The sequence below is a fragment of the Podarcis cretensis genome (assembly GCF_951804945.1).
Source record: "Podarcis cretensis genome assembly, chromosome: 1".
NCBI classification, from domain to species: Eukaryota; Metazoa; Chordata; class Lepidosauria; order Squamata; family Lacertidae; genus Podarcis; species Podarcis cretensis.
Genome location: NC_137170.1, coordinates 131,034,031 through 131,058,513, shown reverse-complemented (window position 1 = coordinate 131,058,513; position 24,483 = coordinate 131,034,031). Strand labels below are relative to the sequence as shown.

The window sequence follows — 24,483 nt, the reverse complement described above, 5'->3', positions numbered from 1 at the left end:
ATGGCCTTATCTGGGAAGGGTGGGTGGGGGGGAACCCAGATGCCCAGAAGCCACCGGTGCATGCTGGCAAGTTACTACTTCCCACAGTGCAACTCTATACTATCTTAGATAGTCTGGCTTCTTTAGCCTATACTATCCTCCACCAGGGCCAGGGCTTTTTCAGTGGTGGCTCCGACCTGGTGGAATGCTCTGTCCCACGAGACTAGGGCACTGCAGGACTTGATCTCCTTCTGCAGGGCCTGTAAGACAGAGCTATTCCGCCTGGCCTTCAATTTGAATTAGCCTGATCCTCTATTCCCTTTTTCCTTTCCTCTTCTATGAAGAAACCCTTTCTGGGGTTCAAACTCTTCCCTGGTCTCCTCGCTGGCCCTAGTAGGACCAACTTGGCCAGTTAGCCCTGGTGATCATTTGATGTTTACTGACTAGGGTTCCCCCATGCCTATGACCCTTGAATTTTATTGAAATTGATGGTGCATTGATGTTGTATTTTATGCTGTTTTTAAGTCACATTTTAATCCATGTTTTATATTTGCTGTTAGCTGCCCTGAGCCCGGTTTTTAAATATTATTATTATTATTATTATTATTATTATTAATAATAATAATAAATATAGTTGTGCATTCTTTCACAGCAACTCTCTAATTCTCACATGCTTCCCCTCACCCACCAGCAGCTATTTTGGCTCAAGGAAATGTTCCCATAGCAGAAGTTATAGTTTCTGCGTAGGCTGCAGCTCAGCCAGGGCCGAAAATCTTTTTTTTTCCAGGCATGTATCGGAACACACAAGGGCTAAAAGTGTGGGTGTGTGCAAGCCATGCATAGGTTCGTATCAGATGTGAAGGTATCCCTGGGCTTGGGCAGGACGCTTCCAGCCGTGTTTGCAAGTTCCCTGCTGAACAACAGATTGGCTAAAGAGAATTGTTTGCACAGCCCCTGTTTGCATGTGGAGCATCCCTTCTTGCAATCCAGCCGAGGTGCCCATGCAAATGTTTGAATGCAGGCACAGTGCTTTTGGGCAATGAAAAAGGAGAGAGGCTAAACACACGTCCAATTTTATTTAACTGGCTGCAGACCCATTATATACAAACCTAATTTGACAATCAATTTTATGTACAAGTTGAGCAAGCCTTTTAAAAAGGGTTAAATTACAAATCTGTAAATCTTACAAAGTGCAAATTTTAGAACATTTTCCACCATGCTGTACACGTGTTAGCCAATATACATACATACAGACTTAAAATTATTAAACCTTACCGTCAAAAACACAGTGTATTTATTTAACCTTAGAAGCACCCCCCCCCCAAAAAAAGAGGAAAGGTATTGCACAGACTAACAGAAATATTTGCTGTTGTTACACGAGGAATAATTGAACCTAAATATATCAAAAACACGTCCACCCAAAATCTGAAGGCATTTTTTGGCATTAAAAACCCATTTGTAATCACAATTGCACTATCAGAATAATCAGTATGCGATTATCATTTGCCTGTATATATACATAAGGCTTAGTGTCCTGTTTCTATTTTAATTGTGGTGTTTTAAGCAAATGCAGAGGCACGTGGTAAATGAATTTTTGTTTTCTGTTTAGAAAAATCGGTTTTAAATAGCAGCACAATTTCCAGGGCAGGTTGCTAATTAACAAAGCTGGGATATTCAAAACGGCCGTTGAGCAGTACAAGAACATCCTCCGTGTTCTTTTTCCTTGTAGCATTGCAGTGGGGAAGAACATGCATGTCTGTAGCCAAGCAAGAGGGGATTGTGGAAAGTCAACAACTAAATGGCCCTGCCCCTCTCGTGTCAACAATGATCATTACGTTCCCTACATGCTCTTGCACGGTGCTGCCAGATTTCGGGAAAATGCCATTTCTGCTGCTTTCAAAGCTCTGTCTAGTGTTCTCAAAGTGAAGACTTTTCGTTAACATGCATGAGGAACCTGAATGCTTCTGTACAGGAGTTTACAGAGAGGCCAGCAAAGCATTTGGTTTCCTGGTATGACCCATGCCACTGGGGTAGCACATGGCACAGACCTGGCAGTTACAGCGCAGGTGGGGAACCTGAAATCGCACACCCGTCATGTAACCCTAAGCCAAACCACGACTGAAAGAGAAGAGGATGAAATGGCAGTATTCTCCATAAGAAGAGCAGCTGCTGCTTCTCCTAAGGGTAGTACTGCCCTACCCTTAAGCTAAGCCAGACATACACAAACTCAGCCCTCCAGATGTTTTGGGACTACAAATCCCATCATCCCTGACCACTGGTCCTGTTAGCTAGGGATCAAGGGAGTTGTAGTCCCAAAACATCTAGAGGGCCGAGTCTGCCTATGCCTGAGCTAAGCCATGGTTTGGCTTAGCATTACTTCTGAAACCAGGCTTCCATTCTCCGTGAAAGGGCTATGGAGGGAAGTTCTACACAGATCAAAGACGGATAAATTTCCATGTGCCCAATATTTCCATTGGCCCACAGCCAACGTGATGCCTTCAAGGCGTCGTCGGACTGCAACTCCCATCATTCCCCAACCACTGGCAACAGTGACCTGGTCTGATGGCAATGCATCCAATGACATTGTGAGGCCCCCATCTTGGATTTCCTTGATTATTTTCTTCAGAAGTCAGAAGACTCATAAGTTACTCAGAGTTCTGCTGGGAGGCCTTCCAAATATCGCTGGAGAAAGAACAAGCATGCGAACAGTTCCCACAATTTCTCTAGTTTGCTCCCCTGAATTAGTCTTTGTTTACCAGCCGGACATTTCTTTACAGTTATTTTTTTAAACAAATCCAAAATAACCATCAACATAATGCCCCCAAGCAATACACTGTAGAAACCCACCCGTAACCGCATAATTACATCACCTAGTTTTTTGAATTAAAAAAAGAAAAGGTGACTCATTCCAGAATAATTCATCAATACTCCTTCACTTTTAAATCTTAATGAACCAGTTTCACATTCATAAATGTTTCAACACTTCCAGATTATCTTTGGTATTGCTACAATAACGACTGCTTTCATTTTAACTTGCTCCCACATTGTATAAGCACATTCTCAATTTCAGCCATGTGTGAAAATTGCTTTAATCCCTGAAATCCCAGTTGATCCCTATAATAAGCAGCAAAGTTATTTCCAATCAGAATTTCTACACACCCGAGCCAGATTTATTAAAACAAATCCACTAAATACTTTTTTTTTAAACAAACTTTGTTAAAGAGCACAAAACAAGAGCATTAATCCTTTAAATAAATAAATCAGAAGACATGGGAAACCTGTGGCCTGCAGAGATGTTGCTGGACTAAAAACTCCTATCATCTTTGGCTGTGCTGACTGGGGTTGGGAGTTGAACAAAATCTGGCAGGCCAAAGGCTCTTCATCCCGGAAATAAATTACCCAATTTCCAAAGACATCTGCACAAAAGTCAAGGAATAAACTGAAAATTGCTTGTAGTTCAACATCTTTCCAGCTTGGAAAGAAATTTGAGCAAAGTGATCCACTCACTTCAACCAGTTTTGCACATAGTCCATTAGAGCATGATAATAAAATAACAACATTGACCGGTTCCATAAAAAACCGTGTTTTAAACGATACTCTTCCAACAAGCAAGTGAGCAAAGCCCTACAACAACATCATCACCATCAACAACAACGTAAGACTTTGCCCTGGAGGTCAAAATTTCCCCATGCAAATTCAGGTCGAAAACCAAGGCCTCTGGCTTTAACCATCAAAGGACGCTCTGGAATCCCAAGCAAACAGATCCTTCAGCTCTCACCCAAAACTATGGCGCTCCATGCGTAGGAAACCGTGGCTCCCACGTGGTCCAAAGAAATAACGAAAACGCAGGTAGCGCTTAGATTCTCCCATTTACTTCTGCTGTACCTGAAATGTCCTTCGAAAAAGACACAGCCCTGTGCACAACCATCTCTTCCCCATTACCAAAGGATCGGCAACAATAGCACATCACTGATCACTTTTTGGAGTGTGCAGGTGGGTTTCAGCCATGCACAACTCCCTGCTGCTGGAGACAGCATCTCTGAACACCACACTAAGCACTGTTTGCATGCGCTGGACCTGGAACCGCCATCCCTTTGTGTAAAAATCTGCTGTTGTGCAAAAAGGACTGGAATTGCTGGATCAGGCGCCTAGACATCGCACGTTTTCTTTTCAGAATGACCCTACCTCTCAATTTTAATTTCCAGCAGCATGTAATGGTTCAGAGTAGCAGGCCTGCTCCCTGCGTCTCCCAGGTCCACATTCGTTTTTAACGTACTGACAATCCAACGCATGACATCAAAACTGGACGCCGGAAGCACGGCCAGAAGAACAGTTCCCAGCTGCTTGATACAATTCTGACCTCAATTGCAGAATTCAACTGAAGGGCGCAAGGAAAACTCTCCCCACCCCACAAGCTGAATCTGAATAATTTTCATTTTTAGATTTCTGGAACTATGGAACCTTTGGAGGGGAAAGGAGGACGTGTGTTTGTCTATAACGGACAGGAAATTTAGAGGCATTGGTTAAGATCCAAAAGACTGCCCACGTCCTGCTCAGGTATTAAATTGGATCTTCTGTTTCTTTTTTGGGCAACACTCCTTGCTCTCCCAAGGCCAATTTTTAAACAACAAGCTAGTTCACAGAATGGGGCAGCAACAAACTAGCTATGCACATACCCATTTGCTTGTGCATGAGTAAATGAATTTACTGGATCACAACCTATATAAATATATATTATGTTACAGTCAATGTCAACGGTTTGGTGATGACGACAGTCACATAACCCAGACAAATTTGGCAAGTGTTCAAAAGCTTTTATACCAGTGAATGCTGACCTCAGAATATTTGTCAGCATTCACCGGCATGTATGCAAAAGGCTTATAGAAATCAATTTTTCAGATATTCAGCAAACTTACCCATGATTGCCATCATTAACCTGTGAATGTCAGTTAAGTGTCAAACACACACATATATGTACAAACAAACATGTTACACACAAATATACACATATAAACATATGAATGCATACATATCTCTCACAAACAATTGATTTGCTTAAATAATATCGAATCAGCTTATTTCGCCCAATTCTAACATAATAACACAATTACAAAAATGACAGGTGCTATGGGCTTATTCCCCATATCTGCTGTGGAAACTGCTGTTGCTTCAAACGTAACTGAGCAAGTTGAAAGATACGATTGGAAAATAATCAGAAGATTAAATAAATGTGTGGAATTCCCCAAGAGGAGGCAGGAGCAGAAATCACATGGAATCTTGCGTGTTATATTCAGTCTCTCCTGATGAAATCTGGCTGATGCGTTTGCTTGAACCCCACAACTTTCGAGACAGCTGTCCCACACGCATCTGTTTCAGGTAATTGAGAGAAACAAAAAGAAGGGAAGGGAGCGGATAAGGGGAATAAATTAAATAAAAACTTCAGGAGATTCTGGAAAAGCACAGACAGCACAAGATATAGCTCACGCGAACACACACACAAAACAAAACATAATGGGCAATTTATTCCTAAAATAATTCAGCGCTTGGACAATTTTAGGGCACACAAATAAGCAAAGCAACATGGATGTCTGTCTTGTGCTTTCTGACTGTTATGGGGCCTTAATGTCAAGTGGTTTTATAAGAACTCTGGCCTTCCTTTAAAATCAGAGAAAAAATGGAATTTAGATCTCTGGCTTTGTGGTGTTGGTTGTTGGTTTGGTGTTTTTAATAAACACAGTTTTTAAAAGTCCAGTGTAAGAGAAGAAAATCAGTTTTAAGTTTTTGCTAGGGAAGAAGTCTCATGGAACACAATGGGGCTCACTTTCATTCCAAACAAGCAGAGGACAGAAATGCAGCTAGCAAAATGCAGGAAAACTTTAGCAGGAAAACTAAAACGCTTGACAATGAATCAGAAGGAAGACAATTCTGCACAGCAGCAGCAAAAATAAGATCATTCATTGCACCAAATCTGTACACATTTAAATTGCTCAGGTGAAATAATTAGTGCAAGAATCACTATTAAAAAAACATGTAAGGTATATTGACATAAATACATAAAAGTTAAAGCCTATGCTGACATATGTATGGCCCAATCATGCTGGTGAGGTTAAAGGCAGATCAATATCTGTGGTCTCAACAGCACACACTAGACTGGAATCAGATATGCCCTTCTGCAAACAGATTTATCCCTTCACCGTTTGCAGAACAGGCTAAGATCCTGCAGAGATTTCCAGTCATGGAAGCAACTTTTGCTAAGCCCTCCAAGCCCCCTCCAGTGTTCTGCCTTCCAGAGCAGCTTTTTGTGGGGCCCAGCAATTACCTAATCAATACAATATAACATACGAGAAAGGAATACTGCTAGTGCAATGTTTGGTTGCCTTAGACTTCAGCAAACCAATGGCTCAGGCACAGGTTTAAGTTTGGACCAGAGGCAAGCGGTGCAAAACATTTCAGAAATCTGTGGAGTGCTCAAACCATGTGATGCTTGAGATAGGGAAAAAAAACTGCAGAGCTTTTTTCACATGATCTTCAGGAATCAATCGGAGATAGTTATCAGTTACTTCCTAGCATCTTCTGGAGATGTTAGTCCAGAGGTTTGCTTGACTTAGGAATGCCCTATTAGGCATCACTGTGAAATTCTCTCAAACTCAATGCAATGTGGCATTCTCCACTGGTCCACAAAGCTTATGTCAGCATCTTTCCTCAATGGCACCGAAATACTTTGGTGCAGTTGTGCTTAAAAAAAAAGTTTGGTAAGACCCTGTTTTTGTGCAGTGCCTGATGAACGCTATACAAGTGATACTTGAATACAGCAGCTTAAGAGCCATCACAGAACAAAATAGCAGCATTTGCCCTTTTCTTAACTCTAACGGGCAAGGATAAGGTGGTGCTTATGACTATAGCTTTCAAGGTCAAACCCAAATGCAGTAAAGCAAAAACAAAGAAAAATCCGCAGGAGTTCATCCTTGTCTGTTCAGCGTTCTTCCGAAATCAAATTCCGTAACTTGCAAACAGGAGTGGTGCATTAGTGTTTAGAATGAAATGTTATACAGCAGGCAAGTTCAGTTCAGACAGTTTCCCGATCTAGCAAGCAGCAAAAAGTTGTAATCTCAGCTATGGTAAAACCTCTATATTAGTCCAGGCACACGCCTGATTCTGCCCCAGCTCCCCAATGTATTGTTCCCTTCTACGCTCTTGTTTCCAGCAGAAGACCTTTTGGAAAGAAACGGCAAGAACATCTCGAAAACTATTTCTTCCCCTCGGAAAGCTCAAGCTTGCTCGGACGTTTGCCCTGCCAGAGAGGCGATCGCTTGCCCAGCTGGAAAGCAGAAATAAGCGAGCTGCCCACCGTTCGGTAGATAAAGTTCCTGAGGGTAGGTTTTACCTCTGCCGGTTTCCCGACGCCGATGATGATCAACTTGCCGTCCTCGAGGCCCACCAGAATATGGCTGGACTCTTTGGTCACAGACACACAGCGTATCGGCAGCCGCATGGCCAACGGGGAGGTGCTGGGGCTGAGGCTGAAATAAATGGAAACAGAACAGCCTGGTTAGCGACCCCTAGAAATGCGCCAAAGGTTTATTTTAGACGAGGATGTCTGGATACAGGGAGAATATTGACATTGACTGGTAGGCCTTATGGTTGTGGAAGGTCCAACGTCAGAAAGGCCGAAGATGGTTGCAAAGCGGGGGGGGGGGGGGACTTTTGACATATATTTGCATATCTGTCACATATTTGAATATGTGACAACAGCAACTAGAACTCTATACACACTGAAACGGAAAGAAGAGAAGCTTTCCTTTTGGGAATTATAGGGATAAAGGTAAAGGGACCCCTGACCATTAGGTCCAGTTGTGACCGACTCTGGGGTTGCGGCGCTCATCTCGCTTTATTGGCCGAGGGAGCCGGCGTACAGCTTCCGGGTCATGTGGCCAGCATGACTAAGCCTCTTCTGGCGAACCAGAGCAACGCACAGAAATGCCATTTACCTTCCCGCCAGCAAATAGTAAGAAAACCCTTAATTTATTTCGGCGGCCCTGAGGGCTGGGATTGTGGCTAAGCAAACATCAACAGTTGGTTCACGTTTAAACTTTTAAGTTGAGAAGAAGAAGAAGAGTTTGGATTTGATATCCCGCCTTTCACTCCCTTTAAGGAGTCTCAAAGCGGCTAACATTCTCCTTTCCCTTCCTCCCCCACAACAAAAACTCTGTGAGGTGAGTGGGGCTGAGAGACTTCAAAGAAGTGTGACTGGCCCAAGGTCACCCAGCAGCTGCATGTGGAGGAGCGGAGACGCGAACCCGGTTCCCCAGATTACGAGTCCACCGCTCTTAACCACTACACCACGAATGCTGGGCAGTTGGCAGCCCCAGCCATGGAAGCAGCTTCAGTTGAAGTACCGTATTTTTCGCTCTATAAGACGCACCAGACCACAAGACACACCTAGTTTTTGGAGGAGGAAAACAAGAAAAAAATAATTCTGAATCTCAGAAGCCAGAACAGCGAAAGCAGTAATCCCTCTTGCTGTTCTGGCTTCTAGGATAGCTGTACAGCCTGCATTCGCTCCATAAGACGCACACACATTTCCCCATCCTTTTTAGGGGGGGTGAGTCTTATAGAGCAAATAATACGGTACTTCCTGCCCCTCCCAACCGTTCTCGTTACCTGTGGAGATCTCGTATGGATAGAAATCCCTGTAGGCTCCCCATGACAATATATTCCCCAGCCAGGCACAGATCCGACACGTCCTCTTTCAGGCTCTCGGAGCCCAAATACCTTCCATTCACAGAATAGAGATGTAGTGCATTTTTATCCTGAGAAAAACAAAGCAGAACTGATTGCAGGAGACTGCATAATGAAGGCATTTCTTCAGAACAGAGGCAGATAAATACTGTGAGAAAGAAAGAGGCAGAGAGACAGAGAGAAAAGTAAACCTTTTGCTCACACCAGCCTGCGGCAATTTTAAATTGTGCTTCTTTTTTAAAAACATAATTTTGATTCATTTTGTGTTTTACAATTTCAGATAACCGTTTTGCATCCTTAAGGTATCAATGACTTCCCTTCTTCTCTTTCCATGGTTCATTCTGCATATCTTGTATCCCTGCATATTTTACAACAACTGTACCAATCGGTTTTACTTTATTCCGTGCATCAAACGTTATTTACACCGGTGAATTTATCTTAATGCTGCCGGTGTTTTCAGCTGTACACAATTATTTTCCATATATTCATTAAACATTTCCCCATCTTCTTTAAATGTATGTTCTTCTTGTTTTCTTATTCTATATGTTAAGTCTGCAAGTTGTGCATATTCTGTCAACTTAAGTTGCCAATCTTTCCTCCTCCCCACCCCCATCATTCTGTTTTTTATTTATTTCCAGTATTTCTTTGCCACCTTTTGCGGCAAGCTCTCCCAAGGTGGCTCACATGCATCATCACAATTATTTTTAAAATGAAATGCAACCAAAAAACCATATCATTTATGCTATAGTCGCCATTCAGACATGATGAATACTGTAGGGGCACTGGTGGCGCTGTGGTCTAAAAGACTGAGCCTCTTGGGCTTGCAGATCAGAAGCTTGGCAGTTCAAATCCCCACAACAGAGTGAGCTCCCGTTGCTCTGTCTCAGCTCCTGCCAACCTAGCAGTTCGAAAGCTGCCAACCTAGCAGTTCAAAAGCACGCCAGTAGAAGTAGATAAATAGGTACCACTGTGGCAGGAAGGTAAATGCAGTTTCCGTGCACTCTGGCACTTGTCATGCTGTTTTCGTGTGCTCTGGCACCAGCAGTTTCGTCATGCTGGCCACATGACCTGGAAAAGCTGTCTGCAGACAAACACCGGCCTGAAAAGTGAGATGAGTGCCACACTCCCTAGTTGCCTTTGACTGGACTTAACTGCCCAGGGTTCCTTTACCTTTAAGTTGCCAATCTTTCTGGGTTGGGACTTCGCTCATTTTCTATTTGGGGGCTAACAAAACACGGACCGCAGTTGTTGCATACATAAATCACCTTTTCTGACACCTGAGAATTTCAGTCTGAGTTATCCCCAACAAAAAGGACCCTGTTTTTTGGGAAAGTAATTTGAAACATTTTTTTCCAATTCATTATAAATCCTTCGCCAATACACTTTTACCTTTTTACATGTCCACCACATATGAAAGAGCGATGTGGTGGTTTTAAAGGTTATGTTCTTACATAAATAAATAAACTTCAATTCGTGCTAGGTGTACTACACACTGTTGGGAGAATCTGAGCCCATGAGCTTAAGAAAGAAGGATATTATTATTATCATCATCATCGCCATCATTATTACTACAGTCATACCTTGGAAGTCAAACGGAATCTGTTCTGGAAGTCCGTTCTTCCAAAACGTTCGGAAACCAAATCGCAGGTTCTGATTGGCTGCAGGGAGCTCCTGCAGCCAACCAGAAGCCGTGGAAGCCCCTTCAGACATTCGGGTTCCAAAAGAACATTCGCAAACTGGAACAATCACTTCCGGCGTTCGGGAGCCAAAACGTCCGAATTCCAGGGTATTTGACAACCAGGGTATGACTATATTATTTAATCCAAAGGTATCAGGATGGTTCACAATACAGTCATACCTCGGGTTGTAGTAGCTGCGGGATGAATATTTTCAGGTTGCGCTCCGCGGCGGCCCGGAAGTAACGGAGAGCGTTACTTCCGGGTTTCGCTGCTCGCGCATGTGCTCAAAATGATGTCACGCACATGCGTGGAAACAGCGAAACGCGATCCGCACGTGCGCAGACACGCAATCGCGTGTTACGTTTACTTCGGGATGCGAACAGGGATCTGGAACAGATCCCGTTCATATCCAGAGGTATCACTGTATAAAAATAGGTTAGGAGGGGGCAAGCTGGGGGGGGGGGGGGAGGTAAGAATTGGCCTAAGAGTGCCCAGTTGACTTAAGAAGTACCACTGATTCCCTCTCCAAATCCCACCCTAGCCTGGAAGCAAAATAAAACAAGACACATGCTTCTAGGCCTTTGTGAGTCTGGCTGTCCCCATACCTTGAGAGTTGTCTTTCCTTCTACACTGGTGTGGACGACAATATGTCCTTCCCAGGAGACAGCAAGATTTGGGACAGAGATCGAGAGAGCTCTCTCGCAGGGCGGCCGCAGAGTCTTCACGTACTGACCTTTCCGAATCGTATGCACAATCACAGTGCCGTCCTGTTCAGAAGGGAGAAAGAAAAATCCACGCATTCAAAAAGTGTTCTAAGACATTAACAACAACAACAACAACAATTTATTTATTTATACCCCGCCCATCTGGCTGGGTTTCCTCAAGCACTCTGGGCGGCTCCCAACAGAATATTAAAAGCACAGTAAAATGTCAAACATTAAAAACTTCCCTAAACAGGGCTGCCTTCAGATGTCTTCTAAAAGTCAGGTAGTTGTTTATTTCCTTGACATCTGGTGGGAGGGCGTTCCACAGGGCAGGGGCCACCACCAAGGCGGCCTCTGCCTGGTTCCCTGTAACCTTACATCTCGCAGGGAGGGAACTGCCAGAAGGCCCTCAGAGCTGGACCTCAGTGTCTGGGCTGAATTATTGGAGGGGGAATAGAGACACTCCTTCAGGTTTCAACCCGGGTGTACTTTTTTTAGCATATGTGGAACCATGTGAAGCATTATGCACGGCAGCAGTACAGGCAGGGGTGTTTAAAAACTCAATTTAAAACAGGGGTGTTTTGAACTGAGAATACCAGTGATGAGAGCGGCTCTGTTAGAAATAGAGCAACACACACAAAAAAGACACACAGGGGAGGCAGTGTAGGCTGGTCCAATAATGGGGTACAGCCCCATCATCCTTAACGTGCCCCTGCCCATGGACCTGCCTGCCCTCCTGCCTGACTTATAACCGGTCCAGGGGGCGGCATCCTTTCTCAGCAGTCTCAGCCCTTGCAGAACACATCAGGGTGGAAGATATCAGTTGCCTTTGCCCATCTTCTACTCTGGCTCCGCCTCTACAGTATCAATTAATTGCTTGGCTTATCATTTGACAGGTTTGGGGCTGTTTTGGTGTTTCCCTGATCTGGAATGTGTGTGCATGTTTTAATTCTATAAATTCTATTTCTATTTCATCAGATACACCAGGTTCCTTTTCCACCCTTCACTTTAAAAGAAAGGAGGAGGAATGATTTTAGAAATAAATACGAAGGCAAAAGCAAAAACCAAAATCCTAAGACCCAATGCCAAGGACATCACATACATTTTTACACACACACACACACACACACACACACACGTATTTAAACAACCTTAAAATATCAATGACTTCCCTTCTTCTCTTCCCATGGTTCATTTTGCATAACATAAATCCCTGCATATTTTATATAAACTAAACCATTCAGCATTCCATTATTACATCCATCAAAACTGTTTGAATTTATCTTAATGCTGCCAACATTTTCAAACGTGCAGCATTTCCCCCCCCCCCCATATATTCAATAAACATTTCCCAATCTTCTTTAAACGTCCCTTCCCTTTAAAGGACGTCACATTTTGAACATGCAACTGTACAATCCTGTCCATACGTACTCAGAATTAAATCTCGCTGTGTTCATTGGGACTTATTCCCAGATTAAGCCTGCCTAGCAGCAGTGCAGCCTAAAAACACAACTCGTGAGCGTAAATGCAAGGGGTAACAACGAAGCACATGGACGAGGTCGCCCAAGACTTGAGAATTAAATCACAGGACGGTTATTTGCTTTCAGTGCAGTTGGGGAAATAGCAAGCAAACTCACTCTGCCTCCTGACACAGCCATGTCCAGTTCTGTACTGATGCCAACACAAGAAACTTCACTGGTATGTCCATACAGAATCTGCAACGGTTTAGGTGCCAGGCCTACAGGAACTCCTCCCTGGTATAAATAATAATAATAATAATAATAATAATAATAATAATAATAATATTTTAACCATACAGAAGGCCCTTTCAAAACATCAATGCTCTTAGATGCACCTATTAGTCAAACAGTCATTTCTAAATCAGTGGTTCCTTTTGCTTTTCTCGTGGCATAACAAAGCTATTTCTCATAAAATCAATGTACAGAAAATGATTGCAACATATAATCCTGGGAAGAGTCGTGTTTTGAATCAGACTACTGCTGGTATATACAGTGGAACCTCTATTTGCGACCATAATCCGTTCCAGAGGTCCGTCCAGAGGTCGAAACAGGTCGCTGGGAGAGGCGCCGTTGTGCGCATGTGGGAACGGCGACCACCGCTCCTGCGCATGCGCGAATGGCAGCCCACCCGCAGGTTACTTCCAGGTTTGCCGTGGTCGCGACTTGGAACAACAATAAGAAGAGGTGATGGTAAATAGAGGTTCAATTGTATTCACAAAATGCAAGTCCAGGCAGATTTGAATACACAGCCACAGACCCGTGTAATACCATACACACCAAAATACCTTGGAAAGTGTTTTATCCAATGCTAATAATAATAATAATAATAATAATAATAATAGTAAATTATTTATATCCTGCCCTTCCACAGCCAAAGCGGCTAACAACAATAAAATAATACAACATTCTAAAATCATTTCATTATAAAATTAATTCAAATCAAATTAATGGCAACCATTGGGCTAGAGTTCTGTGAGGATTGCCAATGGAGGGAGTCAGACTGTGCCTTGGCCAAAGGCCTGGTGGAACAGCTTGTGACAGAGCGTTCCACCAGATCGGGGCCACAGCCGAAAAAGCCCTGGCTCTGGTTGAGGCCAGCCTAACCTCCCTGTGGCCCGGGACCTCCAAGATGTTTTTGTTTGAAGACCGTAAGGTCCTCCGTGGGACATACCAGGAGAGGCGGCCCTGTAGGTACAAGGGTCCTAGGCCGTATAGGGCTTTAAAGGTTAAAACCAGCACCTTAAACCTGATCCTGTACTCCACTGGGAGCCAGTGCAGCTGGTACAGCTCCGGGTGAATGTGATCTCGCAGCGTGGACCCCGTAAGGAGTCTCGCCGCGGCATTCTGCACCCGCTGGAGTTTCTGAGTCAGTCTCAAGGGCAGCCCCACATAGAGTGAGTTACAATAAAAATACAGTGGTGCCCCGCAAGACGAACGCCTCGCAAGACGGAAAACTCGCTAGACGAAAGAGTTTTCCGTTTTCAAGTTGCTTTGCAAGACGAATTTCCCTATGGGCTTGCTTCGCAAGACGAAAACGTCTTGCGACTTTGTTTCCTTTGTCTTAAAACTGTTAAAACCAAGGGTGCATTGCTTGAACAGCTGCAGTTGCGACTTGACTTCGAGGAGCAACTGTTAGCACGCGGTTTGGTAGCCTTTTTTCAGACTTTGCTGATTTTTGAAGCTTTTCCAAAACTTCTTTTGCATCCATTTGGTAAGTTAAACTTTTAAAACTTTTTTTGTGGTTTTTGGATTTTGGGTTGGGGTGTTTGGGATTCAAGGACTTGGTGTTGGGGTTTTTTTTTGCAAGAATCTGGGAGCTTGTGGGGTTTTTTTTCTGCATTTTTCTGTTTTTCTGTGACCATTGGGCCATGTTGTTGTTTTTTTTAAAAAAATTCTGAGTTTGAATTTCTGTGTGCTGGGTGGCTGGGGGAACAGTTGGGGAGGTTTTTGCAGGAATCTGGGAGCTTGTGGGGGTTTTTTCCTGCATTTTTCTGTTTTTCTGTGACCATTGGGCCATGTTGTTTTTTTTTTTAAAAAAAATTCTGAGTTTGAATTTCTGTGTGCTGGGTGGCTGGGGGAACAGTTGGGGAGGTTTTTGCAGGAATCTGGGAGCTTGTGGGGGTTTTTTCCTGCATTTTTCTGTTTTTCTGTGACCATTGGGCCATGTTGTTTTTTTTAAAAAAAAAAATTCTGAGTTTGAATTTCTGTGTGCTGGGTGGCTGGGGGAACAGTTGGGGAGGGGTTTGCAGGAATCTGGGAGCTTGTGGGGTGTTTTTTTGAATTTTTATGATTTTCTGTGACCATTGGGCCACTCTGTTTTTTTTAAAAAAAATGGGTTTGAATTTCTGTGTGCTGGGTGGTTTAGGGAACAGTTGGGGAGGGGTTTGCAGCAGTTGGGGAGGGGCTGGGGGAGCAGTTGGGGAGGGGTTTGCAACAGTTGGGGAGGGGTTTGCAATTTCTGTGTGGTGGGTGGGTGGCTGGGGGAACAGTTGAGGTTTTTCAAGACTTTGGTGATTTTTGAAGCTTTTCCAAAACTTCTTTTGCAGCCATTTGAGGTTTCTGAAGACTTCGGTGATTGATTGTTGAAGCTTTTCCAGAACTTCTTTTGCATCCATTTAGTAAGTTAAACTTTTAAAACTTTTTTGGGGGTTTTTGGATTTTGGGTTGGGGTGTTTGGGATTCAAGGACTTGGTTCTGGGTTTGAATTTCTGTGTGGTGGGTGGCTGGGTGCTTTTGGATTTTTTGGATTTGAAGCACAGCACTGATTTTTTTTTGTGTGTGAGAGAGTTTACGAAGGTAGGAGCTGTGCTGCCATGGGACCCAAGAAGACTTCTGCTGCAGAGGCCGGCGAGAGGAAGAAGGAGAAGGTGACGCTGGAAATGAAGAAGGAGATCATCCGGAAGCACGATGGCGGAATGCGTGTGACAGACCTCGCCAGGGAGTACAGGAGGAATCCATCGACCATCGGGACCATCCTGAAGATGAGGGAGAAGATCCTTGCGACTGATGCAGCCAAGGGAGTCACCAGGATCGTGAAGAACCGCCCAGCTGTTCTGGAGGAGGTCGAGAAGTTGCTGCTCATCTGGTTAGAAGAGAAGCAGCGTGCAGGGGACACAGTGACTGAGGCCATCATTTGTGAGAAGGCCAAGGCCTTGCACGCAGACCTCGTCCGGGAACAGCCAGGAACCTCAGGCGAGCCAGAAGTCTTCAAGGCAAGCAGAGGTTGGTTTGACCGGTTCAAGACAAGATCTGGAATCCACAGCGTGGTCAGGCATGGAGAGGCTGCCAGTTCTGATGTTCCTGCGGCTGAAGAGTTTGCAGCGGAGTTCCTGGAGGTTGTGAAGACGGAGGGCTACGTTCCACAGCAGGTCTTCAACTGCGACGAGACCAGGCTGTTTTGGAAGAGGATGCCCAAAAGGACTTTCATCACACAGGAGGAGGCCAAGTTGCCTGGCCACAAGCCCATGAAGGACCGTCTGACCCTGCTCTTCTGTGCCAACGCAAGCGGCGACCTGAAGATCAAGCCCCTGCTGGTGTACCACTCGGAGAACCCATGGGCCTTCAAGAGACACAAGGTCGACAAGGAGCAGCTGAGTGTCATGTGGCGATCCAACAGTAAGGCTTGGGTCACACGCGTGCTGTTTGTGGACTGGGTCAATCTTGCTTTTGGCCCTGCTGTCAAACAGTACCTGCTGGACAATGACCTGCCGCTGAAGGCTTTGCTTCTGATGGACAATGCCCCTGCTCATCCTAAAGGCCTTGAGGTGGACTTGTTGGAGGAGTTCAGCTTCATCAACATCATGTTCCTGCCGCCTAACACCATGCCACTGCTCCAGCCGATGGATCAGCAGGTCATCGCCAATTTCAAAAAACTCTACACCAAGGAGCTTTTCAGGCGATGCTTCGAGGTGAGTGATTGCACCACCATCACCCTGCGGGAATTCTGGAAGGACCACTTCGACATCGTCACCTGCTTGAAGATGATCACCACGGCCTGGAACGGGCTCAGCCAGAGAAATTTGAATTGCGCTTGGCGCAGCCTGTGGCCGGACTGTGTGGCACCAAGTGACTCTGATGCACCAGAGTCAACAGTGGTGCAGGACATTGTTGCCTTGGGGAGGACCATGGGACTGGAGGTCACAGAGGAGGACGTCTGCGAGCTGGTGGAGGAGCACGACCACGAGGCGACCACCCAGGAGCTGGTCGAACTGCGGGCAGAGGCTGCGCAGGAGTGGGCCTCGCTGGAAGAGGAGGAAGCAACTGAGGAACGGCTGTCCTCCAAAGAACTGAGGGACATTTGCCTGAAGTGGAAGGATGTGCAGGCTTTTGCAGAGCGGCACCACCCTAACAAGCACGTGGCACATGACCTTGCGAACACTTTTGATACGACGGTCATGTCGCCTTTCAGGGAGGTGCTGAAAAGGCGGATGAAGCAGCAGACCATGGACAGGTTCTTGAGCAAGAAGCAAAGAGTGGAAGAGGAACCTTCTTCGAGTGGTCCCCCAGAGTCTTAGAAAATGTACTGTACACTTTGTTGATTTTTAAATGTTTTTCTGTCATGTTTAGAAACTTAATTTATTGTTCCTTCAATTTTTGAAATGCTCTTTACAGTATGTGTGACTTTAAAGAGCAGTTAATAAACTCTTTTTGTACCAAATTTGGCTTTGTTTGGACTTTTTTTGACCATAGGAACGCATTGATTTTCAACGCATTCCTATGGGATTTCGTGCTTCGCAAGACGAAAAATTCGCTAGACGAAAAAACTCGCGGAACGAATTCATTTCGTCTTGCGAGGCACCACTGTAGTGTGGTTTTGCCCTTAGGCCCGGGGGAATCACTCATTTCTCTGTGAAAAGGTGATTTAAAATAAAATAAAATAAAATAAAATAGATCATTTAAAAAAATCAACACAGCCTTGTGAAGCAGCCACCACACTCCTAAAAAAGCTGGAGTACTCAGAATGGGGTAAACTATTTTAAAATGGGGTTTTACTGATATTAGTAAATATCAGTAAAACTACGACTCTGTGGTATAAATGATGTGTTGTTTTCTGTGATGGTTTCTCTATCGACTTCCTTGAGGCTGGAGGAAGAAGGGAATATCGGAATCTTGAATAAAAATAAACGAAGGAACTGTGAGTCATGATCTTTAAGGGTTCCTTCAGACCCAATTCGAAATATAGGGCAGCAGGCAACATTTTGTCACATTTAAAACTGCTTGTTCCTTGCAGGAAGCATCGAAAGTGTGAACAAGAGATTTGCACCTTCAATGTGCAGCAGAACGCTCCGAGGAGTTAACAGCCAATCTTAAGAAAGAGGTTTTTTGGCACCTTAACATGAGCTTTCAAGCACCAGAGCCTATTTTGTCAGCTGTTATCCCAATGGCTTGCTGGCACACGTCCATCGCAGATCCCCAAGTTGCTCCTGTACGTTTCGCACATTTTTCCATAATTCAGCAACCACAGAAAGCATGAGTTGGCTCTTAAGACGATCACACCTCAAGGTCACAACACTTCTCTCCCCCCCCCCCCTTGCTGCTTCCCAACCCATTGCTGGTTGCCGAAGCTAACTTACCTGCTGAACAACTTGCCATATCATACAAGTGGTGTCCCTCGAGCCCGAAATTAAATGGATTCCGCAGAAATCCATAGCCAGGCATGTCACTATATCTGAACAGAGAAGGAAAGCAATTAGCTGAGGACAGCAAGATACGCTCCCAATTTTCAAAATGCAATTTAAAAGGGACTGTGGCATGCCAGCTTCTACAAAAACAGGTGCGTGGTTCTACACTGCAAAGCAGCCAGCTGGAAGAATGGTTTAACAGCGAGTAAAGGGTGTTAGCAAGACTCTAAATAAGAAATGATGTGCCTATCTGAGGAAATGAGGTTGATCAGGAGTGGAAATGATGATGGAACAGAAGTGGGAAACCTGATTGTATTATTGTATTAATATTATTGTATTGTATTAAATTGTATTACTGTATTTTTTGCTCTATAAGACGCACCTAGTTTTTGGAGGAGGAAAACAAGAACAAATATATTCTGAATCTCAGAAGCCAAAACAGCAAGAGGGATCACTGTGCAGTGAAAGCAGGAATCCCTCTTGCTGTTCTGGCTTCTGGGATAGGTGCACAGCCTGCATAAAACGCACACACATTTCCCCTTACTTTTTAGGAGGGAAAAAGCGAGTCTTAGAGCAAATAATACGGTTATTTAATTTGGTTTGGTTGATTTGTAATAATTTGGAAAATAAATAAATTGGGCAGGGGGGAGAGAAGACAGGGAGACCAATCTGGGCTCCGAATCATCGAATGAGATTAGCAGGATCACTTTGGGAAGCAGAAGTCCTATTGCACCGAAGCAGCAGAGATAGCTCTAATTCTCTGCGCCAGGGGGAGGGGGGAATCCATTCCATAAGGGGCTTCCTTTTGCATTTCTAGTTTGCGCACAACTCTTGCTAATTGATCAAAGCAACATACTGAAGGACCCATCTCTCCCTCTCATAGCTGTCAACCGTCCCTTATTTGGCGGGAAAGTCCCTTATCCCCGCGCCATGTCCCGCTGCTGTCCCTTATTGGTGATGTCCCTTAAATTTCCCGGGTTTCAAAGGAAGCAGGCTCCAACTGTGTTGCTTGGCTGCGTTGCTCACCCAATAAGGAGTCTAAGAACGACTATGGGGTGGAGCTTGCATGCCTTGTGCCAATCAAATTGGCCGCGTTGCCTGGGGACTCGCCTTTGCTCAGCGCTTCCCAGTGGAGAGATGACGGTGGTTTTCCTTGCTGCATCCCCTTTGCCAGGTTGCTGCGCTGTGGGAACCACCGCTTGAGGCTTTGTTTGGCTGCTGGCTGGGCTTTCTGCCTTTGGCTCAGAGGGGCTCAGAACTTGAACATACCTGTGCTCTGACAATCCCTTATTTTGGCTGCTGATCCCTTATTTCCGAGGCTGCTGGCCCCTTATTTTCAAATCTGTAAGTTGACAGCTATGCTCCCTCTAACATTCCCTGTTATCAGAAATGACTTACCCATGTGCCTAATATGCTGTGCCATCAATTTCCCCTTCGTGAGTGACGTCACTCTGATGCTGTTGTCCCAATGGCCTCCACTAAATAGCAGCTTTGCATCGTGAGATGCTACAAACAACTTGGGTGTAATCTCCAGTCCTGGCGCAAAAGGACCACTCACACTTCGTTGTGTTCTGCAAACAATTAGTTACGTTAAGGTCTGCGTTGCCTCCTCAAAGGCATTCATTTCCGCTACCTACAATGCTCAGCTCAAATAACATAATTTCAAGATAAATATGAGTTCATTAAACTCACCCGCACAAATACAGAAAACGAAATAAAGCTATGCAAAAGACAGGGAAGCAATTCGTAATTTATCGAAATTCCCAAAGCTCATTGCCTATATTTAATCTCAGCAATGAGCATTATTATTCTCATACTAGCTAAAGGCCTTTTACTATGGCAGGTCGCAAGGTGTGACTCTCTTATCAAAGTGACTAAGATAAAGGTGACCATGAAGAGCTGGCCATAGTTTGCTGGCTCAGACAAAATGGAAACTGTGGTTTGCCTCAAACCATGACTGGGAGTGGGAAGAATAACAGAAGGTGTGGTCCCAAAGCTTCTCGTTGCTTATCCACATGGCTTGGCATTATGTCTGAACCACTCAAATACATTCAAAGCTGGCGAGTTTCACAGCTGAGCATAGATCTGAGTAGAGGCTCTGAGACATTATGGTCCATGTTCTAACTACTGCATGACACCAGCTTATAATACACATTTTTTCCCTCTGTACAGTGATACCTCGGGTTACATACGCTTCAGGTTACATAGGCTTCAGGTTACATGCGCTTCAGGTTACATACACTTCAGGTTACATACGCTTCAGGTTACAGACTCTGGTAACCCAGAAATAGTTCTTCAGGTTAAGAACTTTGCTTCAGGATGAGATCAGAAATCAGGTGGTGGTGGCATGGCGGCAGCAGGAGGCTCCATTAGCTAAAGTGGTGCTTCAGGTTAAGAACAGTTCCAGGTTAAGTACGGACCTCCGGAACGAAAGTACTTAACCCAAGGTACCACTGTACCTACATCTGTGTTGTTTACAACCAAGGATAACAATTCAGACATCCTGAATCACGGCATGATAAAGACCAGAAAATGAACTTTATTCTTATTTTACTCACTTGGGATTAGTCACAGTTTGATCTCTCAGAAAAGTGAAATAGTTGGAGATATTTCTGTCGTAAGGCAACCACCCATGAGTTCCAATGACGCAGTTCTGACTCACTGTTACCTTCAGAAGAACGTGCATTGGGAGAAAGCAGAGAAACGATCAATGATTAAAGCAGTGCGTCTAACTAGCTACATTTATACAACAATCAATATCAAGGAGGAGAACAGCTGATTTTCCTTCTCTTCTCCCCCCCACTTCCCCCCTTGTTTAGATTGTAGTAGTAGTAGCAGTAATAATAATGATGATGATAATAATAATGATAATAATAATAATGATAATGATAATAATAATGATAATAATAATAATAAGAGGGTAGAGATACATCTTTACTGCCATTTACTAGGCACTGTAATAATAATCTCATCTACTTGAAGAGAGTGAAAGTGCTTCAGACCAGGGCAAAATGAGCTCAGTTGAAAGAACACTCCATGTTTGTGGTTTTTCAGTTATAAAGGGCAACAGCATCAATATTATTATTATTATTATTAATTATATACCGCCCTATACCTGGGGGTCTCAGGGCAGTTCACAAAATAAAATCAAGATATAAAAACCACAAAATACAGTGGTGCCTCGCAAGACGAAATTAATCCGTTCCGCGATTCTCTTCGTATAGCGGTTTTTTCATCTTGTGAAGCAAGCCCATTGACAGCTTAGCGGAGTAGCGCTATTAGCGGTCTAGCGGCTTTTAGCGATCAGCTGAGAAGCGGCTTATCAGCGGATCAGCTGAGAAGCGGCTTAGCGGCTTAGGAAAAGGGCAAAAAAAGCGAACAAAACCCGCGGGAGCTCGCAAGATTTTTTCGTCTTGCGAAGCAACCCCATAGAGAAATTCGTTTAGCGAAGCGCCTCCAAAACGGAAAACCCTTTCGTCTAGCGGGTTTTCCGTCTTGCGAGGCGTTCGTCTTGCGGGGCACCACTGTACACAATAAAAATAAAACAACAACCCAACAGCCCCCCCCCCATAAAAAACACACTCTAAAAGGGCATAGGATGTCAATCAGATCAAGCAAAGGCCTGGTTAAAAAGGAACGTTTTTGCCTGGCACCTAAAAGTATATAATGAAGGCGCCAGGCGAACATCCTTGGGGAGAGCATTCCACAGATGAGGAGCCACTGCAGAGAAGGCCCTGTTCTCGTGTTGCCACCCTCCACACTTCACGTGGAGGAGGTACACGAAGGAGGGCCTCAGAAGATGATCTCAGGGTCCGGGTAGGTTCGTATGGGAAGAGGATGTTCTTGAGGTACTGCGGTCCTGAGCCGTTTAAGGCTTAAGAGCATACAAATCACTATCAAACTCAGTTGATAATCCCAAACAACAACAACAGCACTCTTCGTCACATCCTACTCACCAAAATCTCTGGGCTCCCTTGTGACATGAAAGAACGTGACTGATTCCTGGGGACAATAGACTTAACAATAGGTATCCCATCGCTGATCCCCTAAGAGAGAGGAGTGGGTGGGTGGGAAAAAAAAAAATAATTTCAGTTGGCAACAGTTGGATGACATTGGGCAGATAGTATTTGGCAAAGCTCCCCATGATATCAACAAGTTGTGCAAATCCTTTTGGTACAGCAGTCTCCAACATTTTTAGAGCAAGGGTCAACCTTTATCCCAACCATGCAACTGGGGATCCACACCCTCATTTTCTCCCCCTTCCGCTTGTAGGGTTGCTGTGGGGATCTACTTTGGGTCAGACTGCATCCCAGTAATGGCTGGGACGAGAAATTGGCTGCCCTGCAGATACTGCTGGACTACAACTCCCATCATCGCTGACCAATGGGGTCATGCTGGCTGGAGCTGATGAGAGTTGGGAGTCCGGCTGCAGGTTTCTGACCCACCAGTCGAAAACCAGCTTCTTGGGCTCATGTACCCTAAAGTCACAGGGCAAGGAAGTGTAGGAAAGGTATGCTCCTCAGCAATGTTATTCTCCTTGCCACTCTATCCCAAATATGTCCATATGAGATAATGACTGGGTATCTTCTTCTTTGGCGATCACTCGTAGATTGTCTTCCATGAACATGGCTTTAACCAGCCACAGGCAAACTCGGCCCTCCAGATGTTTTGAGACTGCAATTCCCATCATCCCTGACCACTGGTCCTGTTAGCTAGGGATGATGGGAGTTGTAGTCCCAAAACATCTGGAGGGCTGAGTTTGCTATGCCTGGTTTTAACAGTGAGTCCGTAAGTGACTGTGGAGGCCAATTCTGGATCCACATGTCCTTCCACAGTGGGGACATAGGTATCCAGGCGGGATTTGATCACTGTGAGGGTTTGCCAAGCGTGCCTTCCTCTTCACACGTTTCTAACTTTCATCTGGAGTTTTGAGTGTCTTCAAAGCCCATGACACCTGTGGTAAAGGCTGTTCTCCAACGGGAGAGCTCACAGGCCAGTGTTTCCCAGTTCTCTGTGTTTATACTACATTTTTCTTTAGATTTGCCTTGAGAGTGTCTTTAAATCTTTTGTTGACCACCAGCATTACGCTTTCCATTTTTAAGTTTGGAATAGAGTAGTTGCTTTGGAAGACAGTAACCAGGCATCCGAACGACATGACAAGTCTCACGAAATTGTTGAAGAACCATTGCTTTGTTAATCGCCTTGCAAGAAGGCATGGTGAGTGAAGAAAGGTCAGGGCTAACACTCATTGATTTTGTGGAACAGTGCCAGGGCCCCAAGCTAATCTTATAAGAGACCAGCCCTAGCCTTTTGAATACACTGCATGCATCACAGTGTATAACCTAAGCCTTGCAACGAGCAAGACAGGCAGAATGGCTGCAGATTTTGGCCTAGTTAGAAAGAACCCCGTTGTTTTCAAGCCGACTCTAAATTCATGTTTATGCAATGTTGTCAAGATGTTACCTCAATGAAGAATGACTTCAATTCAGGGAGATGTTGGAACAGGTGAAATGCGGCGTTTTCATTTCTGGTCTGCTTCTGTACCACTTCCGCCGCAGACAGCCTCGCAGGATGCGGCTCCTGGGTAAAACATAAATAGCAGGGAAAGTCGCAATTGTGGAAGCCTTCTTCACACCTGGCAACGAAGTTACTAGGAATTTAGGCATGCCTAACCACGCACAATTATTGGGCAAGCACATTTTGCAAGGAGCCTAGGAGAATAACTTAGTAAATCCAGTACAATGATGGCAGGATGAAACATATACACCCACACGGGGCTCTCTAGCCAAATTTAAGTTTTCAACTCTGCATATTTATTTGTTTTTCTACATTTACAGTCCACATTTCTCCCGCCGTGGAACTCAAGGTGGTGACCGTGTGGTTCCCAGGCACTGACCAGAGCTAAAGGTAAAGGTAAAGGGACCCCTGACCATTAGGTCCAGTCATGACCGACTCTGGGGTTGCAGCGCTCATCTCGTTTTATTGGCCGAGGGAGCCGGCGTACAGCTTCCGGGTCATGTGGCCAGCATGACTAAGCTGCTTCTGGCGAACCAGAGCAGCGCATGGAAACGCCGTTTACCTTCCCGCTGGAGTGGTACCTATTTATCTACTTGCACTTGATGTGCTTTCGAACTGCTAGGTTGGCAGGAGCAGGGACCGAGCAACGGGAGCTCACCCCGTCACAGGGATTCGAACCACCGACCTTCTGATTGGCAAGTCCTAGGCTCTGTGATTTAACCCA

At 44.8% G+C, this 24,483-nt stretch overlaps 1 protein-coding gene and 1 long non-coding RNA gene across 4 annotated transcripts in view; one reads left to right on the top strand and one right to left on the bottom strand.

The window, feature by feature from the left end:
* Positions 1-24,483, top strand: part of LOC307220053 — a 260,005-nt gene that overhangs the window by 17,846 nt on the left and 217,676 nt on the right. The window lies entirely within an intron of this gene.
* The window catches only part of NBEAL1 (neurobeachin like 1), a 155,519-nt gene continuing 132,072 nt past the window's right edge, over positions 1,037-24,483 (bottom strand). For 2 of the 3 annotated variants that reach the window (XM_079975047.1, XM_079975048.1), the window contains 10 exons: positions 23,706-23,822; positions 22,199-22,288; positions 20,801-20,910; positions 19,641-19,813; positions 18,195-18,289; positions 12,739-12,855; positions 11,003-11,164; positions 8,641-8,789; positions 7,364-7,499; positions 1,037-5,346 (listed from right to left, as the gene is read on the bottom strand). In XM_079975047.1, coding sequence (XP_079831173.1) covers positions 5,245-5,346; positions 7,364-7,499; positions 8,641-8,789; positions 11,003-11,164; positions 12,739-12,855; positions 18,195-18,289; positions 19,641-19,813; positions 20,801-20,910; positions 22,199-22,288; positions 23,706-23,822 — 1,251 coding nt within the window. In that variant the 3' untranslated portion in view covers positions 1,037-5,244. The remainder of the gene's footprint in view (positions 5,347-7,363; positions 7,500-8,640; positions 8,790-11,002; positions 11,165-12,738; positions 12,856-18,194; positions 18,290-19,640; positions 19,814-20,800; positions 20,911-22,198; positions 22,289-23,705; positions 23,823-24,483) is intronic. The other variant, XR_013838602.1, reaches the window with a different exon arrangement.